The following is a 24319-nucleotide window of genomic DNA, read 5'->3' on the forward strand; positions in this document are numbered from 1 at the left end:
AGGCGAGTTAAATTTGTTTTGTTTTGTTTTTTAATGCAGAAAAACACGATCCGTTATTCATGCACCCGGACCTGTCTTGTGGGACACACACTGGTAGCTGTGGGCACATTATGCATGCCCATTGTTGGCAGAGGTAATTTATATTCTTAATATTAGTCAAGCGAAACTTACCAGAGATCCAAAATTAAAATTTTAATGAAATTCCATTCTAGATAAAAGGGAAAAGAACTAACAGTATTGACCAAATAAATCCATATTGTTGCCTAATAAATAACAAAAGTGATTTGCTTTGTCATAGATGTAAAAAAGTTATTTAAAACTGCAGAGTAGGGCCAGAGATATATGTAGCTCAGTGCTATAGCACCTGCCTGGGAAGCGTGAGGTCATGAGTTCAATTCCCAGTACCAAAACACAAACCCAAACTTCGGAGTACATCAGAAATCTTTTAATGTTGCTTTATAGCATAGTCTGTTTATCCCTCCAAACAAGGGAGTAAATCTGTATTAAGTAACAAACGAGAGCCGGGGATATAGCTCAGCACAAGGTCATAAGTTTGATTACCAGTACAAAAAAAAATGAAAACTAGAAGAGGATAAAGGTGTTTTATGATGCAATAAATCCTCGAAAAGAAAAATAATGTTGCCTTTCTGAGGGTCCAACATGAACAGCTCTTGATGAGTCCCTGTTTATTTCCAAACATTGTAGCGATTCCCTGTGTAAGGTGGGATAAGCCAGCACTTGTTCTCCCGCAGTGCTTTCTGTACCTCTGCAAAGCCAGTCAGCCAGTGCTGTCATTTGAGCGCTGTGCTCCTGGAGCCGTTCGCAGCCGCCCTGGGCGAGCAGCCCGGCCCTGGAGAAGTCCCCAGGCAACAACAGCAGGAGGACATTTCCGTTACTGATTTCCACATGCTTATTTGCAAGTCAGTTTTGTTGTCTCCTTAAATCCATTTTGGTTATGAAAACAACTCAAACGTCATAATACCAAGTATTACAAATAATCTAGTTCTTTTTGTAGTACTTGTGGAAATGATTTAAAATGCTGCAGCTTGTGACTGTCACTGAAATAAATGCCATTGTTTTTGATACCACGTGTTCTCTAATTGTAAAGGTATTTTGATTCCGTTCAAGCTAAAGAGCAGAGAAGGCAGCAAAGATTACGCATACATACGAGCTATGACGTAGAGAGCGGAGAGTTCCTCTGCCCGCTGTGCGAGTGCTTGAGCAATACTGTTATTCCTCTGCTGCTGCCTCCGAGGAGTGTTTTCGGCAGGTAAACTTGGGCTCAAAACACCTTGAAACAAAGCACGTTTGCTCTGAAGTGATGAAATTAATAAGCCGGGGGGAAACAGCCTGTGCAGTTGCACGTTTCCCAGATTCTCTCCGGCCTTCATATTTGATCATTCTGACAATAGGTACAATCTGATTTTGGTTTCTAGAGAGGAATAGGCCATACTTAATAGTTTCTTACTCACCCATAAATGCTATGGAACATATAAAATGCCTATGTATTCTCAAAAACTGTCTTCTTTGATTTTAGGGAACTTCCTTTAAATACCATCCTCATGCTTTGTAAAGATGCTCGCGAAACTGAGAAGTTGAGATGGAGCAACCCAACAGTTGAATAGTTTTTTTCTTTTTTTTTTTGTCTTTTTGAGACAGGGTCTTGCTATGCAGTTCAGGCTGGCCTTGAGCTCACTTTGTAGCCCAGGCTGACCTCGAACTCAAAACAATCCTCCTGCCTCAGCCTCCCGAGTGCTGGGATTACAGGCATGTACCACCATGCCCAGCTTTCCTGTCATTTCATAACTTGGGATACTTTTAGACAATAGAAGTATTGGATACAGCCCTTTTATGTATGAACATGGTGCTGTCTCCTGTTGAGATCTAAACTCTGAGTTTTAGGACTGTGTTGCCCACCTTACAAGTGCACATACACATCCGAAGTCCCCAGTGCATCTGTATAACGGCAAAACATCTTAGATTTTATTGCAGTTTGTATTTCGGGTTTTGACTGGGAGTGCTCAACTGATGGAGTTTGTGCAAATATTCCAGAGTCAGAAACTCTCTGAAATCCAAAATACGTCTTTCTGATTTCAAATACTCCCATACAGGATATTCAAATTGTATCAATTTAAGTTTTATGAATATGAATCATTATTTCTGTCCAGTTACTTGGATTCAGTTCAAAGCAAAGTCAGGTTTTTCTCTTTAATTTCAGGGGTTCAAGCTTCGATGTCCTAGTCTTCTATGCTACCACAAAATAATATTAAAATACTAGTGGGCTTCATTGGTAACTCATGCTTTTTAAAACCATGAAAGGGTATCATGGTGCTGATGTCCTCCTGCCTTTGAACTGATAAGAAATCACTCATTGTTAAATTAAGGATTAGCTCCATATTAAGAAATTACCTTGGTTGGATTTCACCTGTCACTTTGGTGGTTCCATTTTGGGGTGTTCTTCCCAAGAGAGTCGTAGTTTGAGGCAGTTACAGAAAAAACACAACCTTTAAAGAGTCCGTCAGGGCTGAGTTGGCCCTGACAGAGCCCGGCTCCTATGGCCTTACAGTGCATTGCTCTAAACCTCATTTTTCTCATCTGTAAAATGCAAACAGTAAAGACAGCCTAAAAAAAAAAAAAAGACAGCCTATCTCTAGGGATATTTTGAGGATTAAATCTAATACTGTAATATGGTTACAGTAAAGTGCTCTTCTAAGAGCTTGTCACATAATAAGCACTTGCTAAACATGAGTGATGCTGCTAATTGTTATATTTAAGAAATTTTAGCAAATTCTAGAATGAAAAATGAAATTTTTAACATTATTAGCATCATTTTTGACAATATACTTTCATTGCCATTGGTCTATATCTGGTCTGACTTTTTTCTAATGCAACAGATTTTTCCTAGCCTTTTTTTTTTAATACTTGAAGTGTGTCTAAAGTATTGCATCTGTGACAGTTTAACAAATTTTTTGTGTCTTAAACTAAACAACAACAGTAGAGTATTAAATGTTCTTCATGATCTTTTCTAGCAGGTTAAATTTTTCAGACCAACCAAATCTGACTGAGTGGGTTAGAACAGTATCTCAGCAAATAAAAGCACTACAGAGTCTGAGGAAAGAAGAAAATGCTCCCAGTAAGTGCTGGTAACCTGCTTTCTTTTTTCTCTGAACTATTTCCAGACGAAATTATTTTAAAGTATTTAAAAGTGAAAACTTTCATTTAAAAATTCGGTACATTTTCTACATGAGCAACACAACAAAAGATAATTTGAAGAGCAAAATAAAAGATTAATAGGAAAAAGTAAATAAAAAGTTGGTATTTCTGATTTTCCTTGTTTCAGTACATAGAGTTTGATTTCACCACATTGTTCTTCATCCCTGGAAAGCGCACAGCTGCAAGGTTGGGCATGACCACCACACCCCACACACCCCACACCCACACACACACCCGCCGCCCTGGGTGGAGCCTCCCGGCCGCGGAGCGGGGACTGAGGCTGACGGCACCTCTAGTCTCGTGCCGGTGCACGTTACTGTGCGCAGCACCCAAAGCTTCCCAAGTTTCATGGACCGCACTGCACTTAGGACTCAAGGGAAAGTAGTGTGAGCAGATTTGTGTCATCGGCTTCCACAGGAACAAAACAGCAGCATTTCCTTCGTGTCCTAGTGGCTCTTTATAAGGAAAAAAGCACAGGCAGCTGAAGAAAATGCTCTGGTCCTGCTCCCTTCAGCAGCACATGGACTAGAAAATGCTTTGGTCAACAGCACTAATGCCTCATGCTTTATATTGCTATTATGCAATTCTTATTAATGAGAATTTTTTCCTGTTTTTAAATTTTTTTACTCACATAACTGAAATATATAGAAATATTACAATTTGAATAATGGAATAAAATGCCTGTTTCTGTAGATACTGCCTCTTCAAAGAATTCAAAGAACATGGATCAGTTACAGCTCCCTGAAGGTTTCAGGCCTGATTTTCAACCTAAGTAAGTACACTATTCTCTCTTTCCTTTCCCCTCTGTTTTTATTTGTTTCGTTTTGCTTTTGTTGTTGTTTTTTGAGACAGGGTCCCACTGTATAATCCACACTGGCCTTGAACTCACCATGTAGCCAGGCATTGATCTAAACCTTATTTGATCCTCCTGCTTCAGCCTTCTGTGTTCTAGGATTACAGGCATGTACCACCATGCCTCGCCCTTTATTCTCTCACCTTCGGCCCACTTGAAATGCAAAATCAAATTAGTTAGGAGGACTGTGATTTGGCAAACTGTAGAGTAAAATGTTGTAGGACACTCAGCCCAAATTCTGAGGTTAAGCATTTGTGGTTATATTTATTGAGGTATATTATAAAAGAAAAGTGGAGTAAGCCGATAGACAGCAGGCCAAAACAGCAGTTCAAAAAATTCACTGGAAAAATTTACTGGGGAAAAAACTTGGGAAGATCTGTCAGTGTCAGGTGGCCTGTGGCTGGTTTAACTTTCCCCGGTCCTTCCTGCCACGCCTCTCTGACAGCCTGCTACTCTATGTGTCTGTCTCTCTTTCACACCACATCAAAGTCTAAATCAAACTTTTCCACTTCCTCACCACATCCTCTTTCCTTGCGGCTTCTTACTTCCACCTTTGGATCCGCCAAACTGCTAGTAACCTGGGATCAAAATCAGAGTATCTTCTTTCCTGTTGTACCCCATTTACAAAGTAGAGCTTAGATTTTGGAGCCAGACTAGTTGGTTCAGTTCCCAACACCAGTGCTTCGTAGTTGTGCAACTTTGAGCAAGTTGCTGAACCTCTCTGTACCTCATCTGTAAAGTGGGGATGGCTCCTAGCTGTCATAAGGGCAAGGTGGCAGGAGCATGTAAAGCCGCTGGGAGCTGAGCCTGGGCTAGGCTTAGTAACTCGGTCAGAACTGGAAGGCTTAACAGAAAAGCATCAGTCTTCAGCCTCCGTCCGTACTCCTCCCTACCCCAGCCTTGTCATTTTGGCTTTTCTAGTATTGACTTCCACATTTCTAATCAGCATTCTCCTTCTTTTGGCTAGTAAATTACTGCACAATTTTTGGTTAAGTCAGTTGTTGGTCTTTACAATATAACTGTGTTCCTGGTGGTGCCCACCTGTAAACCCAGCACTCCTGAGGCTGAGGCAAAAGGATTGCAGCAGGTTTGAGACCAACCTGGGCTACATAGTGAGATCAAGGCCACCCTGAACTACATAGCAAGACCCTGTGTAAAAAAAAAAAAAAAAACAAAATAGCAGCAGAAACAAAAAACCTCAGTGTCTTTGGATGTAAGTTGAGTAATTATGTCCCCTTTCTTGTACAGCTGTGTCTTTCCTTCGTTGGTACTGTTTTGTTTTTTTTCTTGCACTTGGTTTTCTGTCCATGTACTGGGGGCGTTTTTTTCCCTGAGTGGTGCAGATCTGTCAGGTGCCGGGCAGTTGCCCTTCCACACCAGTCGGGAGAGGCCACCGCTGTCCTCTGGAGATTCTGCTGGCTGCGCTCCTCTGGCTTCCTAGCTCATGTCTCTTCTGCTTTCGTGATTTACTCCCTTTGCACAGGACCGCCCTTCACACATTCCTAAGGAAGGCTCCCTGGATGCCCCGTCCTCATGTGTGAAGTAAAGTATATTATGTCCATGGCCTGATTGCTAACTCGGGAGTAGCCCTTCCGGCTAGAAGGAATTTTTTGTCTAGATTTTTACAGCATTGTTTATTAATTTCGGGCATCCATTGAGAAGTAACCCCATTCTCATTTCTATTCCCATGTGACTTTATTGCTTCTGGGCACCACTGGGATCTTCTTTCCTCACTGCTGTAAAATTTCTCTGTGACATTCCTTTGCACATGAGTCGTTTTCCTGCATTTGGCTGAGTTCTCAGTAAATTTTTTTGAACTTCAAAGTTTGTGTCTCTGGGGCTGGGGATTTAGCTCAGTGGCACAGCGCCTGCCTGGCAAGCGCAAGGTCATGAGTTCGATTCCAGGTACTGGAAAAAAAACAAAAAAAAAATTAAAAACAAAGTTTGTGTCCCTCAATTCTGAGCACTCTGAGCACTTTTTATGTGCTCTCTTAGGTCCTTTTCCGCTCTTGGATGTTCCTAGGGTCAGTCCTACTGGTCTCCTGCATTGGCCTGAGACTGACCCTCTCATTTTGTTTGCAGGCTGTCTCTGTCCCCTGAGTGCTTTCCCCTTCCTGTTTTGGCCTGCCATCTCTTTGCTGTCCTTCGGTGTCTTTTACTCCTTGGGTAGCTAAGAAGGCACTAAGAAGCTATGTGGGTACTGGTGGGCAGGTCGGCTTTCTCCCAGGAGCTTCACAGCAAGGTGACCAAGCTGCCACCTCTTTCTTGGGGACTCTAAAATGTCGGTATGAAAAATAAATACATTAAATGTCAATATGTAGAGCAACTTTTTACCCAGGATGCCTCACTATAAAACCAGTCTCGGTGGCAGTGGGTGTGCATTGCTGACATCCTCGGGGTGGGAAGGAGACGGCATAGGAGCCCACCTTTAACTCTATCCGTTTGCCTGTTGCCCTGTTTTCTCCCCTGTACCTCACCCCTGTAACCCGAGAGCAAAACTCCTTTTAGGCCAGGACAGTCGCTCTCTTTGATTACCCCTTCGCATACAGCTGTCACCAGTAGAGAGAGCCGCTCAGCCTGAACTGTTTTATTGATATGTACACATTGTCCTGAGCTAATCCGGTATGTGTTCATGGTAGGAACCCTTACTCTGAGAGCATTAAGGAAATGCTAACAACATTTGGAACTGCTACCTACAAGGTGGGACTAAAAGTTCACCCCAATGAAGAGGATCCCCGAGTGCCCATAATGTGTTGGGGTAGCTGTGCATACACCATCCAGAGCATAGGTAAGAGATTTACAGCTGTTTCTCTTCAGTTCCTATGTCGATACGAATTGTGTATAGAATCTTGGTTTTAAGCAGATGTTTAAAGTGGACAACAGTACGAAAAAACAGCTTTAAAATCAAGAAGTGTAGTGCGCCGACAGAATGTTAGCTTAATTTATAAATTAACCACAGCAACAGAGAACTCATTCTCCTATAGTTATAGTCTTGTCAGTTGAGGGAAGCTGTGTTTATTTTTACTTTTCTTCCAAAGTCAGTTGTCATGAGATGATTTAAAGATTCCAAAACTAGTTCTGCAGAAAGAATTGGCTGTTCTAGTTTTTTAAAAATTCTGGTAACATGTACACAAGTTTTACCTTCTTTATTTTTAATGTGCAGAAAGGATTCTGAGTGATGAAGATAAGCCGCTGTTTGGTCCCTTGCCTTGCAGGCTGGTAAGTTCTTGGCTTGTGCAATTCATGAGAGGCTGGGGTGGAAATCACACTTTCAAACCTGAAATTGATTCTTTAACTTTGTGTTCACTCTTTTCAGAGTAAAACTCATCTTCCATTAGGATAGAGAAGAAATAATGTCTGTAATTTTTCTTTGAAATAGATTTTTGGAAGTAACTATGCCTCTTCATCCAGAGCTATTGGTTAAGCCCTTGAAAAGAAGGGGGAAGGGGCTGGGGATTTAGCTCAGCGGCAAAAGCGCCTGCCTGGCAAAGCGCAAGGTCGTGAGTTCGGTTCCCGGTACCAGAGAAAAACCAAAAAAAAAAAAAAAAAAAGAAGGGGGAAACCTAAAAACAGGGGATCTTATTTTTGAATTTCTAATGCTATCATGGGAAATATAAAACAGAACACATGCTCTGCTGTATTTGACACCTGTGATAAGAACACGTGAGCACGTACGTGCAAGTTGGTGTCAGGCTGCGTGCACTGCATGCCGGGAAGATGGGGAGGGCGTTTTCTGACCAGGCTCCCTCGTTTTCACCGTGTAGCCGGAGTCTGACGGGTCACACGCCCCCCACTGCCCAGGTGCATTTGCTTCCTGCTGAGACCCACCTGCTGTCTTGGTTTGTGTGGCCCTCCTGGCTTTCTTCCTCTTGCTTCAGATGCTCCTTTTCTGTGTGCTCGTCCTCCTTCAGCCTGTAATTATCACAGTCTTTAAACCCCCGGCCTTCTGCCTGTGCCCCGCAGGCATGTGCTGCTCCTCTCTGCGCAGCCTGATCTGTGCCTCTGACTGCAATGAGAGCCCAGTGGTTCCCACCTGTGTATCTCCAGTCTGTACTCCATCTTCGGTCAGGTCTCTGTTAACTATGTTCATTTGTTTGCTTCCCATCAGGCTCTTCTAAAAGTACCTTGAAGTCTAATAACGCAAATCAGTTTCTCTCCCTGTATTCTGTGACTTAGTCACGACTATCCAGCCAGGTGACCAAACCAGAAAACGGAAATGCTGTTGGATGTGTCCTGTGGACTAGGCACTTATTTGCATCCTTGTACCAGTGGATAGCAGTCTCTTAACTTCTTGCCATTCCTCTGCTTGTTTGGCTTTTCCATCCATTTGTGTGTATGAGAGAGAGAGATACCTGGAATTGAACCCAGGACCTTTGCATTAAGCTATATCCCCATTCCTTTTCTTATTTTTTATTTTGATAAAGGACCTCACTGAGTTTTCCAGGCTGGGCTTGAACTTGTGATCCTCCTGCCACAGCCTCCCAGAGTGCTGGGGTTACAGGCGTGCACCACCATGCCTGGGTCCATATCATTTCTTACCTAGATTGTAGTAGGCAGTTTCTAATTACACCCTTCCCTGTATGTGATCAGAAGGCTTCCTCCAAAAAGCAACCCTGGTCATATTCATGCTTTTATTTATTTATTTTTAAACGGGAAAGAGGTGTATTTAGCTCATAGTTTATAGAGGTTTCAGTCCCTAATCAGGCTCTAGGACAGAGGGGAACATGGCTGAGGGGCAACAGTTCCTGGTGGCAGAAGACAGCAAAAGCAGAGAGAGAGGATATTCATGCTTTTATAAACACCCTATCCATTATCAGCTTCTGCCGGTTCCCACCTCCATGGTTCTGTCAGGTAGAGTCACATAGAATCCGAAGTGCTGTTCTCCCAGAACTCGGGCATATTCCTTTCCTCTGTGCTTCAGGCTGCTCTTCCAGCTCTGCTTCCCCGAGACACCTCCGTCCCCTCTTCTCCTCCCTCCCCAGACTCCAGGGCTTCAAGCTTCAGGGAGCTGGAAGAGGAAGGGTGAATTCTCATTTGAGGAGCATCAAAACCAAGACCTAGAGCCGTAGTACTTAATCAAACAGCGTTACTGAAAGCGCGCAAGGTAGAGAATAAACAAGAACAGAAATCTCATCACCTCTTTCCTTGCCCATCTTTATTTATACGTGATCATAACTGATTTTCAAAATCAAGAGCTTTCCTCTTATTATTACTTACTCTTCATAACAGTTTTGAATGGGTGCAGACACCCTGATTTCTGGATCTGTCCTTTTGTTATATAGCTTCCCCAATATTTCTTACAGTTCCCACGTTTTAGAGTACCTCTAGAATAAACAGAAGAAATGCCTCATCAGCCACTCTGAGCATGTGTTGCTGGCCCTTTGCTGGTCCCTGTACAGGTATTTTAGTTCCTTTTCAGGGAGAACCCAGCACCACGTGGCAAGGACATAGCTTGCTGTTTATGAGCAGCCTGATAGCAGTGTCCCCCTGCACTCACGTTATTGGAGAATTGTCAAGAGAGAGGTCGTGGGTGCCACTCCATCCCCTGTAGAGACTCGATTGTATGTGCAGCTGTTGTACTTGGAACCAGCATTTGCAAGAGAAGAGGCATGCTTCTTCATTGGCTTCTTTTCTTTTTTCTAGACAGGGTCTTGCTACGTAGTTTCCACTGGTCTTGAACTTACTGTGTAGCCCATGTTGGCCTCAAACTCACAGGGATCCTCCTGCCTCCGCCTCCTGAGTGCTGGGATTACAGGCTTGTGCCACCACACTCAGCTTGGCTTCTTTGACAATTGTGTCCCTTTCTCTGTTACAGGATGATTGTCTTAGGTCACTGACAAGATTTGCAGCAGCACATTGGACGGTGGCATCACTTCCGGTGGTACAGAGACATTTTGGTAAACTTTTTGCATGTGAGTATTAATAGATGTACTTTGTATGTAATGGTAATTCCTCATCTGAAATAGTTTTTAGCATTGTAATGTCTCGGTTATGAATGAAATATTTGGTAGAACTGTTACGGAACCTCTAGCTCATAAATTTATATATAGCTTGCAAAAAGAAAAATTTAAACTATATCTTAGGAATTGTAACTTAATGTTGACACTTAAACTGTACTAATATATTTTTCTTTAAATCTTTAGCATTGGTACCTAATGACAGTTATGATGACATTCCGTGCATACTAGATATCGACATGTTTCATTTGTTGGTGGGTATCTTCTAGATGAAGTTCTTGTTATTGTACTACGGAGCTTGAGTTTAGGTTTGAGTAGGGTAGAGAGATACAGGAGTTGTCTAGGATATGATTACCATGTTGTGTAGAATTCTTTCCTGAGGAGTATCCCAGTGTTTTAAGGCCCCTAGTTAAGAGAGAGACCTGATCTGGATGTCTAGATGTCCTCCCTCCCTTATTTTGCTTTGTGACTCATGTCGGTAACCTAACCTCTCTGCTTTTAAGCTATAAAGGAATAAAACGAACACCAGCAGAGTTAGGGTGGCTGCTGGCCCATACAGTATTTTTGTGCCTTTTTGAAAGTCCAGACAGTTATGCCAATCAGAGACTAGACAACCCCTGTTAAGGATTCAGTGAGAGGTGCTTGTGCGCTGGGGCAGGACACGCGGCTGGTGTGCTCCTGGTCGTGAATTTCAGCCCCACCTCTTCTGGGTCCTCCTGCACAGGCTACAGATGCACTGCCGCACAGATCAGTCTCACATTCCGTCCCCTTAATCTCCAGACCTCAGCTTCTGTTCCTCTAAGTCAGTTACTCCCTGCCTCATTCCATCGTTTCGCAGCTCAGTGGGTGGATCGTTGTAAAGAGCTTAGAGCAGTGTATTCCTAGTCAGTGTCAGCTGTGGGTGCTTGCATTGGGACTGCACAACCACCTCCACCCCTACCAGCAGCCAGAGGCCAGCAGAGGCTTTCACTGTCCGCTGCCTTCTCGGCGACATTGACCTGTCTAAAAGCTCATAGGAAAGATGCTGGGGTTTGTATCAAGGTCTCTTCTTGATCCAAAACCCATACTTTTTCCATTACTCATTGCCTGGAAAGATTCCAAGTGTTCTTGTTGCTAGCAGTAAGCTATGTGTGGAAGAACCCCTGGATAAGTGAGATGAAAGGGGCCCACTGGGACCCCTGATCTCTCAAGTCCATGATTTAGCCAGTTCTGGCAGATTTTCTGAGGTGTACACCCTAAGAGCAAAGATGTCTTACGGGGGCCTGAGCTCCGAAGGGCTGCAGTGGGGCAGTGACACCGGTCTCACCGTGAGAGGAGCAGTGTCTGATGTCCTGTGTCTGGTGTCTAGGTGAGTTTGGTGCTCGCTTTCCCTGCCCTGCAGTGTCAGGATTTTTCAGGGCTCAGCCTTAGCACTGGAGACCTGCACATCTTCCACCTGGTTACTATGGCGCACATCATACAGATCTTACTGACCTCATGTACAGGTAAGTCCTGCCTTTCCCTCGACACCTGGAAGGAAGTCCTTGCATTTTCTCGGTCAAAAAGTATTAACCAGGTTACGTACATACACCACCTCCCCACAAGGAATGTAACCGTTATGTCATGCAAACACGTACTAATAAACCCTTAAAATAAATACAGACAGTATTAGTCAGGCACAGGGCTTCTCACCTGTAGTCCCACTGAGGTGGGAGATTGTGAGACTCTGTCTCAGAGACAGAGAGGAGGAGGGAAAGAAAGGAGACAGATGTTAGGCGTATGAGAATAATATAATTAGGTTTTGTTTTTTTTTTTTTTGGTTTTTCTCCGGTACCAGGAACCGAACTCACGACCTTGCGCTTGCCAGGCAGGCGCTTTTGTCGTTGAGCTAAATCCCCAGCCCCGAGAATAATATAATTAGGCTACCTTATTTTTCTGTTAAGTCCCATGAAAAAGTTTGGAAAGAAATTTCTTTCTCCTGCTAAAATCCCCTAACAGTGTCAATGTCTTTACTATTATTTCCTAAGTTCATTAATATTCAAGTATCACAGTAGTCAAGCCCCTTAGAATTGTGTTTGAATTTACACATCTGTTGCTGTCCCCATGAGCCCGGCGCTGAGCTCTGTTACTTGCTGCTTCCAGACGTTTTGAGACACTGAGCTGGTTTGCCCGCAGCGCACCTGCTGGCGCTCAGTCTGATGGGGATCAGCGTGCACTCACACTTGAAGGATTCGGTGCTGTGTCTGTCCCGAGTCATGAGTAAACGACAACACAGGGAAATTGCAATGTGCGGTGTTTTATCTTTCAGAAGAGAACGGCATGGATCAGGAAAACCCCACGGGTGAAGAAGAGTTAGCAGTGCTTGCTTTGTATAAAATACTTCACCAATGTACAGGAAGGTGAGACCGTGACCCTTCTGTGACAGGCTGCCCTGGACGTTAGTGGGGGTCAGTGTGCGGAAGGAGTTCGTTTGTTAGCGAGGGGAAGCTGCTGTCTGTCAGCATGTTTAGAAAAAGAAAAGAGACAGGGTTGGCCTGCAAGGCCTTGACACACTGGCACAGTTGGAAACATCTTAGGGAAAGGTGGTGACCGCCAAGATTCCTGCGTGACTCCAGCACCAACTTGGGATAGATGTACTTGGGAAAGTCCTTCGCTAAACTAGGTTGCCGCATTAGGAATTCCAAAATGCCAGCTGAGTTGGTACAGTATATCTTTAAGATGATATCCAGGGACAGAAGAAGTGAAATCACTAGAACATCACATACTGTTGGAGTCATGGAGATCAGGTTCAGCAGTTTGACTCAGGCTTTGTTTTTTTGTTTGTTTCACTCAGGTTTTTGAGAGTGTATGTAAAAGAACCTTGCTCTTTGACCAAGTTATCCCATTTTTGAGAATCTGTGCTAAAAAATAATCCACATATAGAAAAACCTGTAGGCATATAAAGATACGCATTCTGATATTATTTATATTAGGCAAAAATTGAAAGTAAGCTGTGTTTGCCTACAGGAAATAATTTGGAGAGAGTTATGAATGGTGTGTTCCGAAATAAACTTGTGAAAAATTATGGCAGATAGTGTTCTGGGAAACGTGTTAATTTTAAATTTCATGTGTTGCATTTATAATTCTGTAAGACAGTTAGTATGAAAATAGTTTGTCGGTGTAATACTTGCTGGCGTGAGATGCTGTCATAGCTGGTGGCTCTTCATTTGCTAGATTTTCTTTTCATGGCTGCGTCGCTTCTGTAAAAACAGCGCTGGAGGCTGTCATTGCTCACACCTGCCGTCCTGTAGTAGTCCAGGCCGCGCCAGCCTGCTGACCCACACCTGCTAAGCCTTACCTGTACACGGTGGTCGTCTCCGTTTGCACATTATCTTCAGGATGATCTTTTCCTACTGGTTTCCTAATAGTTGTTTCCTGACCTTCAGTGCCTTGAGAGAAATACCCTCTGGCTGGCACCTGTGGCGGAGTGTCAGAGCTGGCATCATGCCTTTCCTGAAGTGCTCGGCTTTGTTTTTTCATTACCTAAATGGAGTTCCATCGCCACCTGACATTCAAGGTACCTGCTTATCTCTTTCAAAATGTAGGAAACATTTGTAATCTTTTCGCTCCAGAAGTTTAGAATAAAAGTGACTTGCAAAAACACAAACTGAAAGTTTAGAGCAAGCTAATCAACTCTATACTATATATATCTGGGTCTGCATTTTCTTTAAATCTCAGTAAATGCACTGTTAAACTTTTCGTTTTAATTTGCAAAGCAAAACAGTTGTTTTGGGGGATGGAAATGTAGTCAGGGGTAGAGTACTTGCCTAGCGTGCACAAGGCCCTGAGTTCAATCCCCAGTACCACACACACAAAAAAAAAATTGTTTTGTAGTTGCCACTGCATTTGCAGAACACTTCTCCCATAAAAATCTTTCGTTTTGCGTTCAGATGTTAAGTTGCTCATTTGTATTTCATAAACTGTGTTCCTCAGATTTAAAGCGTGAAAACTGACCAATGTGAGTGACTTTTAATTTGAAACATGACTTTGAAGTTCAGAATACCGAAAACACACATAAATTCAATTTTAATGTGCGAGTGAATTTTTTGTTTCCGTTGTTCCCCACTCACTCTTGTGGCTGATTTATGAAAGCAGTGTACAGGCCACCTTAACTGCACCTCTGCATTCCAACAGCCTGGTGCTACTGTCAGAGCGCGCCTACATGTAATGCTATTCTCTAAAAACTTGACTGGCCTCTCCATCTGTTCATTGCCCAGACACCAGACACCATAAAGGATAGCTTAGGCTCCCAAAATTTTACGGACATGCTCAGAGTCGTGTGTAGGTCCATCTCTTGTAAAGAAAACATCTTCTGCCAGAAGTGGTAGCACTAGCTTGTAATCCCAGCTCTTGGGAGCCTGAGGCAAGAGGATCTTAGTGAGTTCAAGGTCAGCCTGGGCTACATAAGCAAGTTCAAGGCCAACCTGAACCTACATAGTGAGACCCTGTCTCAAAAGAAAGAGACACCATCTTCTACTTCTGTCCTGCTGTAACGTTCCCAGAGCATCCATATGTTATTTTTGTCACTTCATGTTCACAGTAACCTTGTGAAGCAAATTGTGCAGCTACACCATTTCACACATGGTCAAGCTGAGACAGGAGGGCTGGGGATTTAGCTCAGCGGCAAAAGCGCCTGCCTGGCAAGCGCAAGGTCATGAGTTCGGTTCCCGGTACCGGAGAAAAACCACCAAAAAAAAAAAAAAAAAAAAATTAAGCTGAGACAGGAGAAGGTTGTGCCCCGTTTGGGGTAGGAGTCGCGTGACCCTACTCTGTCCGTGGCCGGCCACTCTTACTTCCTGAAAGTTACACATCTAGCAAATCTGAATCTTTTGTCATAGCTTTTTGTTTTATTTTAACTCTGCGATTGCTTACACCCACACAGGATGTGCTCTTGGTTCTTACATGTATCACTCTTTTCTCTTCCATTTGCAGTTTCAGAAACAAGCCATTTTGAACATTTATGTAACTATCTTTCCCTGCCAACCAACCTCATTTGCCTTTTCCAACAAAATAGTGAGATAATGAATTCGCTGATTGAAAGGTAATGACCATGCACTTTTCTATAAGATACCAGATAGCTACATGAAACCAGCTTCAGTTTTTCACATATATGGCAAAATTCTCAGGCTGTTAAAATTCCAGCTATAAGAATTAGATAAGATTCGGCTTTTGGATAAGATTTTTGCCAAGCCAGTAAGCAGATTTGCCTAAAGGGTGCAGTGGTAGAAATGTTGATTGAACTTGTGAAGGGCTCTGTTGCATAGATTTTTAAAGCTGAAAGAAACCTGGAGGATTATCTAGTCCAGTGTGTTCACTGTGTATGTGAGACGTGGAGGTCTAGAGGAGTTAACCTGCCACTTGTGTCAAGTCAGGGACTGGGAAGAGACGCGTGGCGGTTCTGCCCACAGAAGTCAAACAGTGTGCAGTCATCCATGAGGGGCTGGCATCCTGAGTGTGTCTGTCTGGACTCCTACAAGTGAACGGCAGAAACAGAACAACCTAATTAAAAATGGCCAAAGAGGACCGGGGACATAGCTCAGCGGCATAAGCGTTTGCCTGGCAAGCCTGAGGTCATGAATGCGATTCCCAGTACCAGAAAAAAAAAAATAAAAAAATAAAAATGAAAATGGCCAAAGATCTTATGTACCCATTTCTTCAAAGAAGATAAAAAAGGGGCCAGTGAGCACGGGGACAGATGCTCGGTGTCACTGGTCATACTGGGAACGTAGGCGCCGGCTTTATGCACAACAGGAAGAGCTATGGTTTTCGTTTGGTTAGGGGAATGCCTTTATGAAGTCTAGTAAAATAAATATTTTTTCTTTTTATTATTAGTGCCAGTTAATGTTACAGAACAGTGAGTTTCAGTGCTTCTAACCTATTTTGGTCATACACACCCCCGTTACCCTCCCATACACCTCCTCCTCCCCTCTTCCTCCCTCTTGTCTAATCATCTTTTTAAAATTCCATATACTAGGGAAAAGGTACAGTATTTGTCTGAGTCTGGCTTATTTCATTGAGCATGATGATGGCAGATCCCTCCGTTTTCCTGCATATAGCAGTCTCATTCTTTTGGCTGATACCGCACTGTGTGTACACCATTGTCTATCCGTTCATCTGCCGATGGGCGCCCAGCTAGCTCCCTGTCTTGGCCGTTTTGAGCTGTGCCTCCGTAAACATGGGAGTGCAGGTATCCTAGAGTATGCTGACTTGAGTTTCTTCCATAGTTGGGGTTTTTTGGGGAAGAGGGTGCTTTGCTTTTAAGAAAAATAATTAGTATTGGCAAGGGAGTGGAGACATGGGTGTCCTACTGCGTTGCTGGTGAGAACAGGAAGGACAGTGCCCCTGGGGAAGCAGCGTGGCGGTTCCCCAGAAAGCCAAGCGCAGAGGGACTGATGCCCAGCACTTCCGCTAGTAGTGCACATGGCAAGAGAGTGGAAAGCCACCTTGAGGAAAGCCCGGCCCAGCCGTGTCTCTAGCAGCTTAGCATAGCCAGCGTGCGGAAACAGCCCGGGGTTTGCCAGCCGTGCGTGGAGAACAGAAAGGGGAGGGTGCACGCACACAGTTACAGTACGCAGCCTGAGCAAGGAAGAGCTCCCTGATGCAGGCAGAGCATGGGCGGAGCTGGAGGACTGTGTGCTAAGTGAAATAAGCCAGGCCTGAGAAGACAAATACTGTGCACTTTAGTGAGGTACCTGAGTAGTCACATTGATGAGACAGAAGCTGATTGGGGGTTGCCAGGAGTCTGGGGGCAGCACAGGCTGTTTAATGTTTAGTGTTTCATTTAGTAACAATGACAAGGTTGTGGATATGGATGGTGGTAGGTGGCCAGCAGGGTGTGCTGAGTGCCACAGAATTGGTGTACATAAAAATGGCAGGCCTTACAGAGAGCTAGGCACAGTGGGTGCACACCTGTCATCCCAGCTATGTGGGAGGCTGAGGCAGGGGAATCTCAAGTTCGAGGCCAGCCTGGGCAACTTAGCAAGACCATGTCTCAAGATAAACTACAGAAAGGGCTGAGGACATAGCTTGGTGGTAGAGTGTTTGCCTAAGGTATGCAAGCCTCTGAATTCAACCTTCAGTAGCAAGGGGGAAAGAAAGCTTAGCTAAGGGTATGGCTTAGTGGCCAAGCATTTGCATATCACGCAGAAGCCCTGAGTTCAGTCCTTAGCCCCCCCAAAAAAGATGTCTTCTGGCTGTAGATAATGTGAGCTTGCTAATTTAGACTGGTTGTACAGGGAACTCAGGTTAGGGTAATAAAGTATATAGCTGCAAAATTTAATGTTAAGCATCCTTGCTTTTACAAAAGTGAGATACTGTCTCAAAAAAAAAAAGAAAACAAAAGCTGGGCGTGGTGGTGCACACCTGTAATGCCAGCACTCAGAAGGCTGAGGCAGGAGGATTGCGAAGAGTTCCAGGCCAGCCTGGACTACAAAGTGAGTTCAAGTCCAGCCTGAACTACATAGTGAAACCCTGTCTCAAGTCGGGGATATAGCTCAGTGGCGCAGGCACCTGCCTGGCAAGCACAAGGTCCTGAGTTTGAGTCCCGGTACAAAAAAAAATAAAAATAGAGTCTTTCAGAAACCCTGTCTCAAAAAGACCAAAAAAGAAAGTTGCAGGCAAAATACAGTATTTTTTCTAGGTTTCTTTTGATGAGGTAAATATATTAAGAAGGTTAGTTTGCTTTTATTAGCTGTAGAGGGCAAACAATTCTAGTTCTATCCCTTTAAAAATAAAAATTTCTATTTTTTCCCTCTCTGTATTAAAGCTGGTGTCGTAACAGTGAAGTTAAAAGATATCTAGAAGGTGAAAGAGACGCAATAAGGTAAGTTAAAGGTGCTCGAAGGTTTTATGGGAGGGTAGATGTTAGGGAGTACATGCAGGATAAAAATACTGTTCCCTCAAACCTGATTTCCTAAGACTTCCATGATTCTCAGAGGTACAGCATCATGCCTTCATACTCCTGAGTCTAAGGGTGAGGGTTTATGAAAGTCAGAACTGAGGAGATAGCTTGGCTGCAGTATTCTTGGTGAAAGAAAGAGATAACAAATTTTTATATCTTATAATTTGTTTTAGAACATGTAGGGTCTAGTCAGGTGCAGTGGCTCATGCCTGTAATCCCAAATACTCAGGAAGTTGAAGCAGGAGGAACACAAGTTTGAGGCCACCTTAGGCAACTTAGCAAGACCCAGTCTCCAAAAAAAAGGCTGGGCATGGTGGCCCACGCCTGTAATCCTAGCACATGGGAGGCTGAAGCAGGAGAATTGCTGCAAGTTCAAGGCCAGCCTGGACTACATAGATCCTGTCTCAAAAAATAAAGAGGGGCCAGGGATATAGCTCAGGGGCACAGCACTTGTCTGGCGAGCACAAGGTCCTGAACTCAATTCCCGGTACCAAATGGAAAGGAAGAAGGACTTGGGGGTGTAACTGAGTTGTAGAACCCTTGCCTAACATGCGTGAGCCCCTGGGTGCAGTCCTCAGTCACACACACACCTTGTCAGCCCTCTTCTAGTCTTGGCTCTGGTTTTTGTCTCTCTTTTATTAAGGATATTTTCAAACTATCCAAAAATATAAAGCATACAGTATAGTACGATTCCACTTGTCACCTGTCATTAATAACTATCAAATCATGCATCAGAATAACCTCGGGAACTTCGGTCAGTATCGAAGCCTCTCTCCACCAGGTCTGATTTCTCAAAAGGTGGCGTCCTAGCCTGTGACCAGCCCCAGAACTCCCCCCGGTGATTGTGGTAGGGTTCAGAGCCACCGTCTGAGTCACTGTCCCTCGGTGAAGCCCCTGCCTTGTCTTTGCTGCGGGTGAAAGGCCACACCACAGCCCACATGGGGACAGGCACATGCGTGTGCAAGTAATGCAGCCCTCACACTGGTCAGATTTGGATCTAAGTTTTTCTCAATTCAAGTCACAGAATCAACGTGACTTACTCTCTCTAACTGAAAGAAGGTGCTGCTGCCTTCTGTCGTCCAGCCCACGTCACCTCCAGTCACTCCTCACAAGCCCACCCTTCTGTCCTCGCCCCACCACCACCACCACCGCCTGCCCTGGGTTCCCTGGCTGCGCTCTCTCCTCTCCCCGGTGTTTAGGTGGAAGCTGAGAAGGCGTAGCTTCCTCCCTCCCCTTCTTCCTCCACCTGCCCTGGTCATTTAGCCTGAGCCCTCTGAGTAGAAAATGTGAGCCCTAAGACACTGTGGCGTTGGGACCACGTCTTTGATTTCTGAATCTGACTCATACCACTCGCACAGCATGTGACCACTCAGATTCCCTCTTCGTGTATTCGATTGGGCTAAGCCAAGACTCACCGTTATTACGCGATGACCTTATATTAACTGAGGCTTTATCTTTTTACTTCTCTTCAAGTTACCCAAGAGAATCAAACAGATTAATTGACCTTCCCGAGGACTACAGCAGCCTCATTAATCAAGCATCCAATTTCTCGTAAGTTTTGCACTGGAAATACCTTTCTACAAGGAGCCGAGGGCTTTGGCGGTGGTTTGTTTTGTTTGGGTAAGAATATCCTGCCATCAGCGGTGTGTGCCAGGATAAGATGCCGGGTCCTGGATAGAGGGGCGCTCTGATTCACAAGAGTCTGCCCAAGTAGGAGTAGCGCTCGCAGTAGCAGGTGCCCGTGGTTGTTTGTATACATCGTGTTCCTCCTACAAGCGTTTGAAAGAAGAGTACAGTAGAGGGAGAACTGAGCATTACCTGAACAGCTGAAGCCCTGGGTTTCTTGTCTCCGCTGCCGCCTGCTCTGTCCCCTGCAGCGGCCCCGTGCTGAGGGCACATTCCTGTTCCCACAGGGCCTTACATTCCCAAGCGGCACGTGTGACGGTCTTGCATATTTTAAACTTTATGTAACGGGCACCTCACTGTGCTTGTGCTGTAGGCTTGTCTCACTGCACAGCATTTCTGAGATCCGTCCGTGTGACACCGCTTGTTACCACTCCAGGGTGCTTCACTCTGTGACGCTAGCATAGAATGCATCTCCTTCTCCACGGAAGGTTTATGTGTGTGTTCTGCAGCTGTGACTCCCTGCGCGTTGCCAGTCTAATTTTCGTATCTGTGCCCTGCCATAGCGTAACTAGGATCCTTGCATCTCTGGCTGTACGTGACATGACCACGTTGTTTTCCAAGGTGGCTTCTCTACCGCCAGCTGCTGCTCAGTGAGCGATCACGTTTTGATTTATGGTTTTGTGTTTGCTCTTGGTCCCTTGGAGGTGTCCCAAGTCAGGCGGTGATAAGAGCAGGGCCCCGACGCTGTGCCTCGTGTGTGGAACGCTGCTGTGCTCGCAGAGCTACTGCTGCCAGACAGAGCTGGAAGGGGAGGACGTCGGCGCCTGCACTGCGCACACCTACTCCTGCGGCTCGGGCGCGGGCATCTTCCTGAGGTGAGGGCTGCCTGGAGCCGGAGCGCTCCAGCTGCCGCTTCGAGCCCAGCCTAGGGAACATGATTTAGCAAGACTCTCTCTCTCAAAATTAAAGTTAAATAGTGGTTAAAATAGCAGTACTTATTTTATGTGTAGGCTTACCTATGTTTTTCACATTTAGCACTGCTCTGAATTCTATTATTCGTGCACTCCGTTCTGTTCACGGTGTGGCTCCGTGGATTTGCAGTGTGTCATTACCGATGAGAGTACTGTCACCGTAGTTACTTGGAGAACTGGGCCACATGGGCTGGCACTTCCAGCATCTGTCTGCTGTCAGTGCTGTTGTCCTCTCCCTGGGTGGAGGTTGCTCATAGGACCCCCTCCCGCCCCGCCCCGGGTGGCCTGGACGCCGACCTCAGTTGCTAACATGCAGTATGTGATGATCTCTCTGCAGAGTACGTGAATGTCAGGTGCTATTTTTAGCCGGCAAAACCAAAGGCTGTTTTTATTCTCCTCCTTACCTTGACGACTATGGGGAGACTGACCAGGGACTCAGGTATGGCCCATCCTGGGATGTGCAGGGCTGTGTTGCCTGTGGCCTCTGCCGGCATGATGCTGCTCCCCGCCTTCAGACGCCCAGGGAGGGAGAGGCCGGGGTGCCTGGGAGTGCCGGAACTGCCACTTCCCGTCCCGGCTCAGAGCAGGACACGGGCCCATGCTCACACATGTGGCTCTGTTCAGGGGAGCCCCAGGGCCCTCCAGGTGACAGGAAAGAACAAATTTCAGTTGCTGAGCAGTGTGTTTGTCTCATGATTCTCTAAAGACCTGGAGGATGAAGATTTGAAGCAGGACAAGATATGACAGCATTTGCACTTAGCAGCTTCTGCCATTAGCTGGTGTGCTTCATAAGCAAAGTGCTAGCGGTCACCAGGCAGGATGAAGGCTAGAGGCCCAGGCAGGATAAGCAGAGGCACTGCTTCCAGCCCCTGGCGCAGGTTGTGCCCTCAGGCCGCCTGCCGCCTGGTGTGAGTGCTGCCCCCAGCCCAGCTCTGAGGAGAGTGGGCACACGGGAGAGGGCCCTGCATCACAGCCGGGGGACAGTGCCCTCTGAATGGGAAGCTAGGCCGGCTCAGGGCTGCGCCAGTGATGGACTTACACCCGGAGTGCTCACCTGGGGCCGCACTGAGACTCGGGGCTCAAGGCCACTTGCCCTTCCCCCAGGGTGACAGAAGAGCCTGAGCCTCTCTCCCCGACCCCGGCTCCCCTCGCTCGGGCAGGAGCTCAGGCGCTGCCAGCTGCTCTCAGCTGCGGAGCAGAGCCACGGTCGCCTGCTGGGCACAAACTGCACGGGGCCGCACGAGCAGGACGCGTCTCAGTGACACGTGTCTTCCTTTCAGACGGGGAAACCCTTTGCATTTGTGCAGCGAGCGATTTAAGAAGATCCAGAAGCTCTGGCACCAACACAGCATCACGGAGGAGATTGGACATGCGCAGGAGGCAAACCAGACCCTGGTTGGCATTGACTGGCAGCATCTATAATCGCTTCACCACCAAAACCCCCAACTTGGAATTTTGTAACCCGGTCAGCTTTTTAATGAAGAAAGTGGGAAATAGTTCTGAATTTCGAAATAAATTCTTTATTTAAGTTTTCCTTCCCAGTTTTATTTTTGTAGTTTCGGGCTCCAGGGACTGATGAAAATCCTCTCCCACCGCCAGATTTTCTTGGACTGTTGCTGTGTCCCTCGCGGGTCACAGGTCAAGTCTTCGAGCAGGGAAGCAGGAGCGGTGTCCGAGCGGCCGGGTCGTGCTGCCTGGCTCCTCTCGGTGCCTCAGCCTGGGGGCCGGGCGGGTGCTCCCCGCTGCCGGAGTCTACCTCGGAGAGCAGCCCGCAGGTGCCGAAGGTCGGCCGCGGCGGGAGCGCCTGCGCGGGAGGAGCCAGAGGCGGCCGCTTTCCTAGGGCGTTGCCGGGCTCTGCCCAGCTGCAGAGGGTTTTTGTGTTCTCTTTGGGGCAGGACTTCTGGCTTTGAGAGAACTCACTAAAAGGGCTTTTTGAAAACTTAAAAAATCTGCCATTTTTCAGGTAGTAATACTTCCGTGTTCTCCCCAAGGCCAGACTGAGTGTGTGTGCATCTAGGGTCAGACAAGCAGAACTGAGAGGGAGAACCCAGCGCTGCGGGCGCCCCGCCAGCGTTCCCGGGAGCAGGGGCTTCGGGCTTGCTTAGGGCTTCGGGAACAGTCTGCAGCCAGGCCTCCTGATCTTTTTAACCATCACTGTTCTTACTAAGAGGTGCCTTCCTAGAACAACAGCCGCTTAGTAAAAGCTTTATCACACAGCCACCCCCTACTGCTGTGTGCATCTTGGTCCCGAGTGCCTGCAGTGGGCTGGGAATGCTGCGCCTCCACTCTGCTCGGGACAAGTCAAAGGAACGGCAGAAGGATCTTGAGCGTCTCAGCCGGTGCAAGTGACCCTCTGACTCGGCGTCCATTGAATTCCTTTTCCACGTTGTTTCTCTCAGCTCTGCCTGCTCCCCCAGCTTCCTAGGAGCCAGAGCCCCATCTCTGCAAGAGTGCGTGTGACAGAGCCCCCTCTTCAAAGGATGGCCTTAACGAAAGTAACCTTTTGCTTGGGACTGGCTCACAAAGCTAAGAGGAATCCCACCAGGAAGAAACTCCAGATTAGAATCTGCATCACATTCCCAAATTTTTTCTGGCCTTTTTTTTTTCATTTGTAAAATCTGATTGGGCTGTGGAAAGAATGATTGCTGTTTATTTTGGGACACAGTTTCTTAGCCTTTGAGTTCAGTTTCTTTTCTGAACGGCTTTTCTCCGTACATTTGCCATGCCTAAAATCATGAGACCAGTTTTCTCCCCCTAAATGGGTTGTTACCATTGTCACCAAAGCTGACAGCGTGCCTGCCCTCAGGCCTGACCGCGTAGAGGCCCAGAGGCCTGGAGTTAGCGGAAGGTGTCCCTGGCTGCCACTCCCCGTGGGAGGAGAGTCTGGGAGAAGATGAAATTCTAACGTGCACACCCTTGGGCTTCCGGATGTTAAGTCAGCGGTCTTCCCTACCTTGCATCTTAGTTTTGCCATTCGTCCTGCATGTTTATGTTTATTGTAGAGATGTTTATATAACATGCTTTCCGTATCAGGGAAAATCCTGTTTAATAAATTGGCTCTAACTTTAATATCTGTGAACAACTTGGAAACTTTGGAATGTACCATATGTAAAAAGTTTTAAGATATCCAAATAAATACTTTAGGTGTTGACATTACTTTGGATTGGCCTACATCTCCTTCCTTTTCGGTTCCACCCTTCGGGGCCCAGCAGTGCCCCGTGTCACCTTGCAACAAAAGTGGGACATCCGTATTAGCGCGAAGCCTAAGAGGCTTATATCATTAGTGTCTGTTACAGCCACCAGCCGAGCCACCTTGACCTTCCCAGAGAAAGCTTAGTCATGATTTCAGCTGATTAAATTTCATGTTGTCTGTGACAGCTGTGTCTCTTCTGGACCGTTTCACACCGCACATCCCTGGCACACAAGGTCTCCTGAGAACTGGCCACACATTTCCTGCCTTTGAGCTGGTAGGAAGGAAGCTGTGTTTTATTTGCTGGCCTGCGAGACCTCTGCTGTCCTTTCCGGGAGCCTCCTCAAAGGAAGCCACCATACTGAGCTTCTTGCACATGAGACAGGGTCTCCCTGTGTAGTTCAGGCTGACCTCGAACTCACAGTGACCCTCTGCCTCAGCCTCCCAAGTGGTAGGATTACAGGCGTGCGCCACCGCGTGAGCTCCCTGCCCTTGTCACCACTTCCAGGACTCGGTAAGCCCCTGACGCAATCCTTGCTCTATCCCTACTGTTCTTTTAGGCCAGGTTTATTCCATGCATATTTAAAACTA

General features: G+C 46.0%; 1 protein-coding gene across 7 annotated transcripts in view; it reads left to right on the forward strand.

Moving 5' to 3' along the window:
- Ubr2 (ubiquitin protein ligase E3 component n-recognin 2) overlaps nucleotides 1–23694 on the forward strand; it is a 102489-nt gene extending 78795 nt beyond the window's left edge. For 3 of the 7 annotated variants that reach the window (XM_013516951.1, XM_013516955.1, XM_013516954.1), the window contains 17 exons: nucleotides 40–133; nucleotides 1109–1270; nucleotides 3030–3133; nucleotides 3907–3985; nucleotides 6706–6854; nucleotides 7230–7285; nucleotides 9882–9978; nucleotides 10210–10277; nucleotides 11372–11507; nucleotides 12311–12401; nucleotides 13410–13558; nucleotides 14974–15082; nucleotides 17807–17863; nucleotides 19415–19492; nucleotides 20272–20442; nucleotides 20876–20977; nucleotides 21819–23694. In XM_013516951.1, the coding sequence (XP_013372405.1) occupies nucleotides 40–133; nucleotides 1109–1270; nucleotides 3030–3133; nucleotides 3907–3985; nucleotides 6706–6854; nucleotides 7230–7285; nucleotides 9882–9978; nucleotides 10210–10277; nucleotides 11372–11507; nucleotides 12311–12401; nucleotides 13410–13558; nucleotides 14974–15082; nucleotides 17807–17863; nucleotides 19415–19492; nucleotides 20272–20442; nucleotides 20876–20977; nucleotides 21819–21960 (1844 nt within the window). In that variant the 3' untranslated portion in view covers nucleotides 21961–23694. The remainder of the gene's footprint in view (nucleotides 1–39; nucleotides 134–1108; nucleotides 1271–3029; nucleotides 3134–3906; nucleotides 3986–6705; nucleotides 6855–7229; nucleotides 7286–9881; nucleotides 9979–10209; nucleotides 10278–11371; nucleotides 11508–12310; nucleotides 12402–13409; nucleotides 13559–14973; nucleotides 15083–17806; nucleotides 17864–19414; nucleotides 19493–20271; nucleotides 20443–20875; nucleotides 20978–21818) is intronic. The other 4 variants (XM_013516953.1, XM_005389721.2, XM_005389720.2 and 1 more) reach the window with 2 other exon arrangements.
- Nucleotides 23695–24319: the final 625 nt, after the last annotated feature.

Source organism: Chinchilla lanigera, unplaced genomic scaffold, assembly GCF_000276665.1.
Source record: "Chinchilla lanigera isolate Chin_1 unplaced genomic scaffold, ChiLan1.0 scaffold00036, whole genome shotgun sequence".
Classification (NCBI taxonomy): Eukaryota; Metazoa; Chordata; class Mammalia; order Rodentia; family Chinchillidae; genus Chinchilla; species Chinchilla lanigera.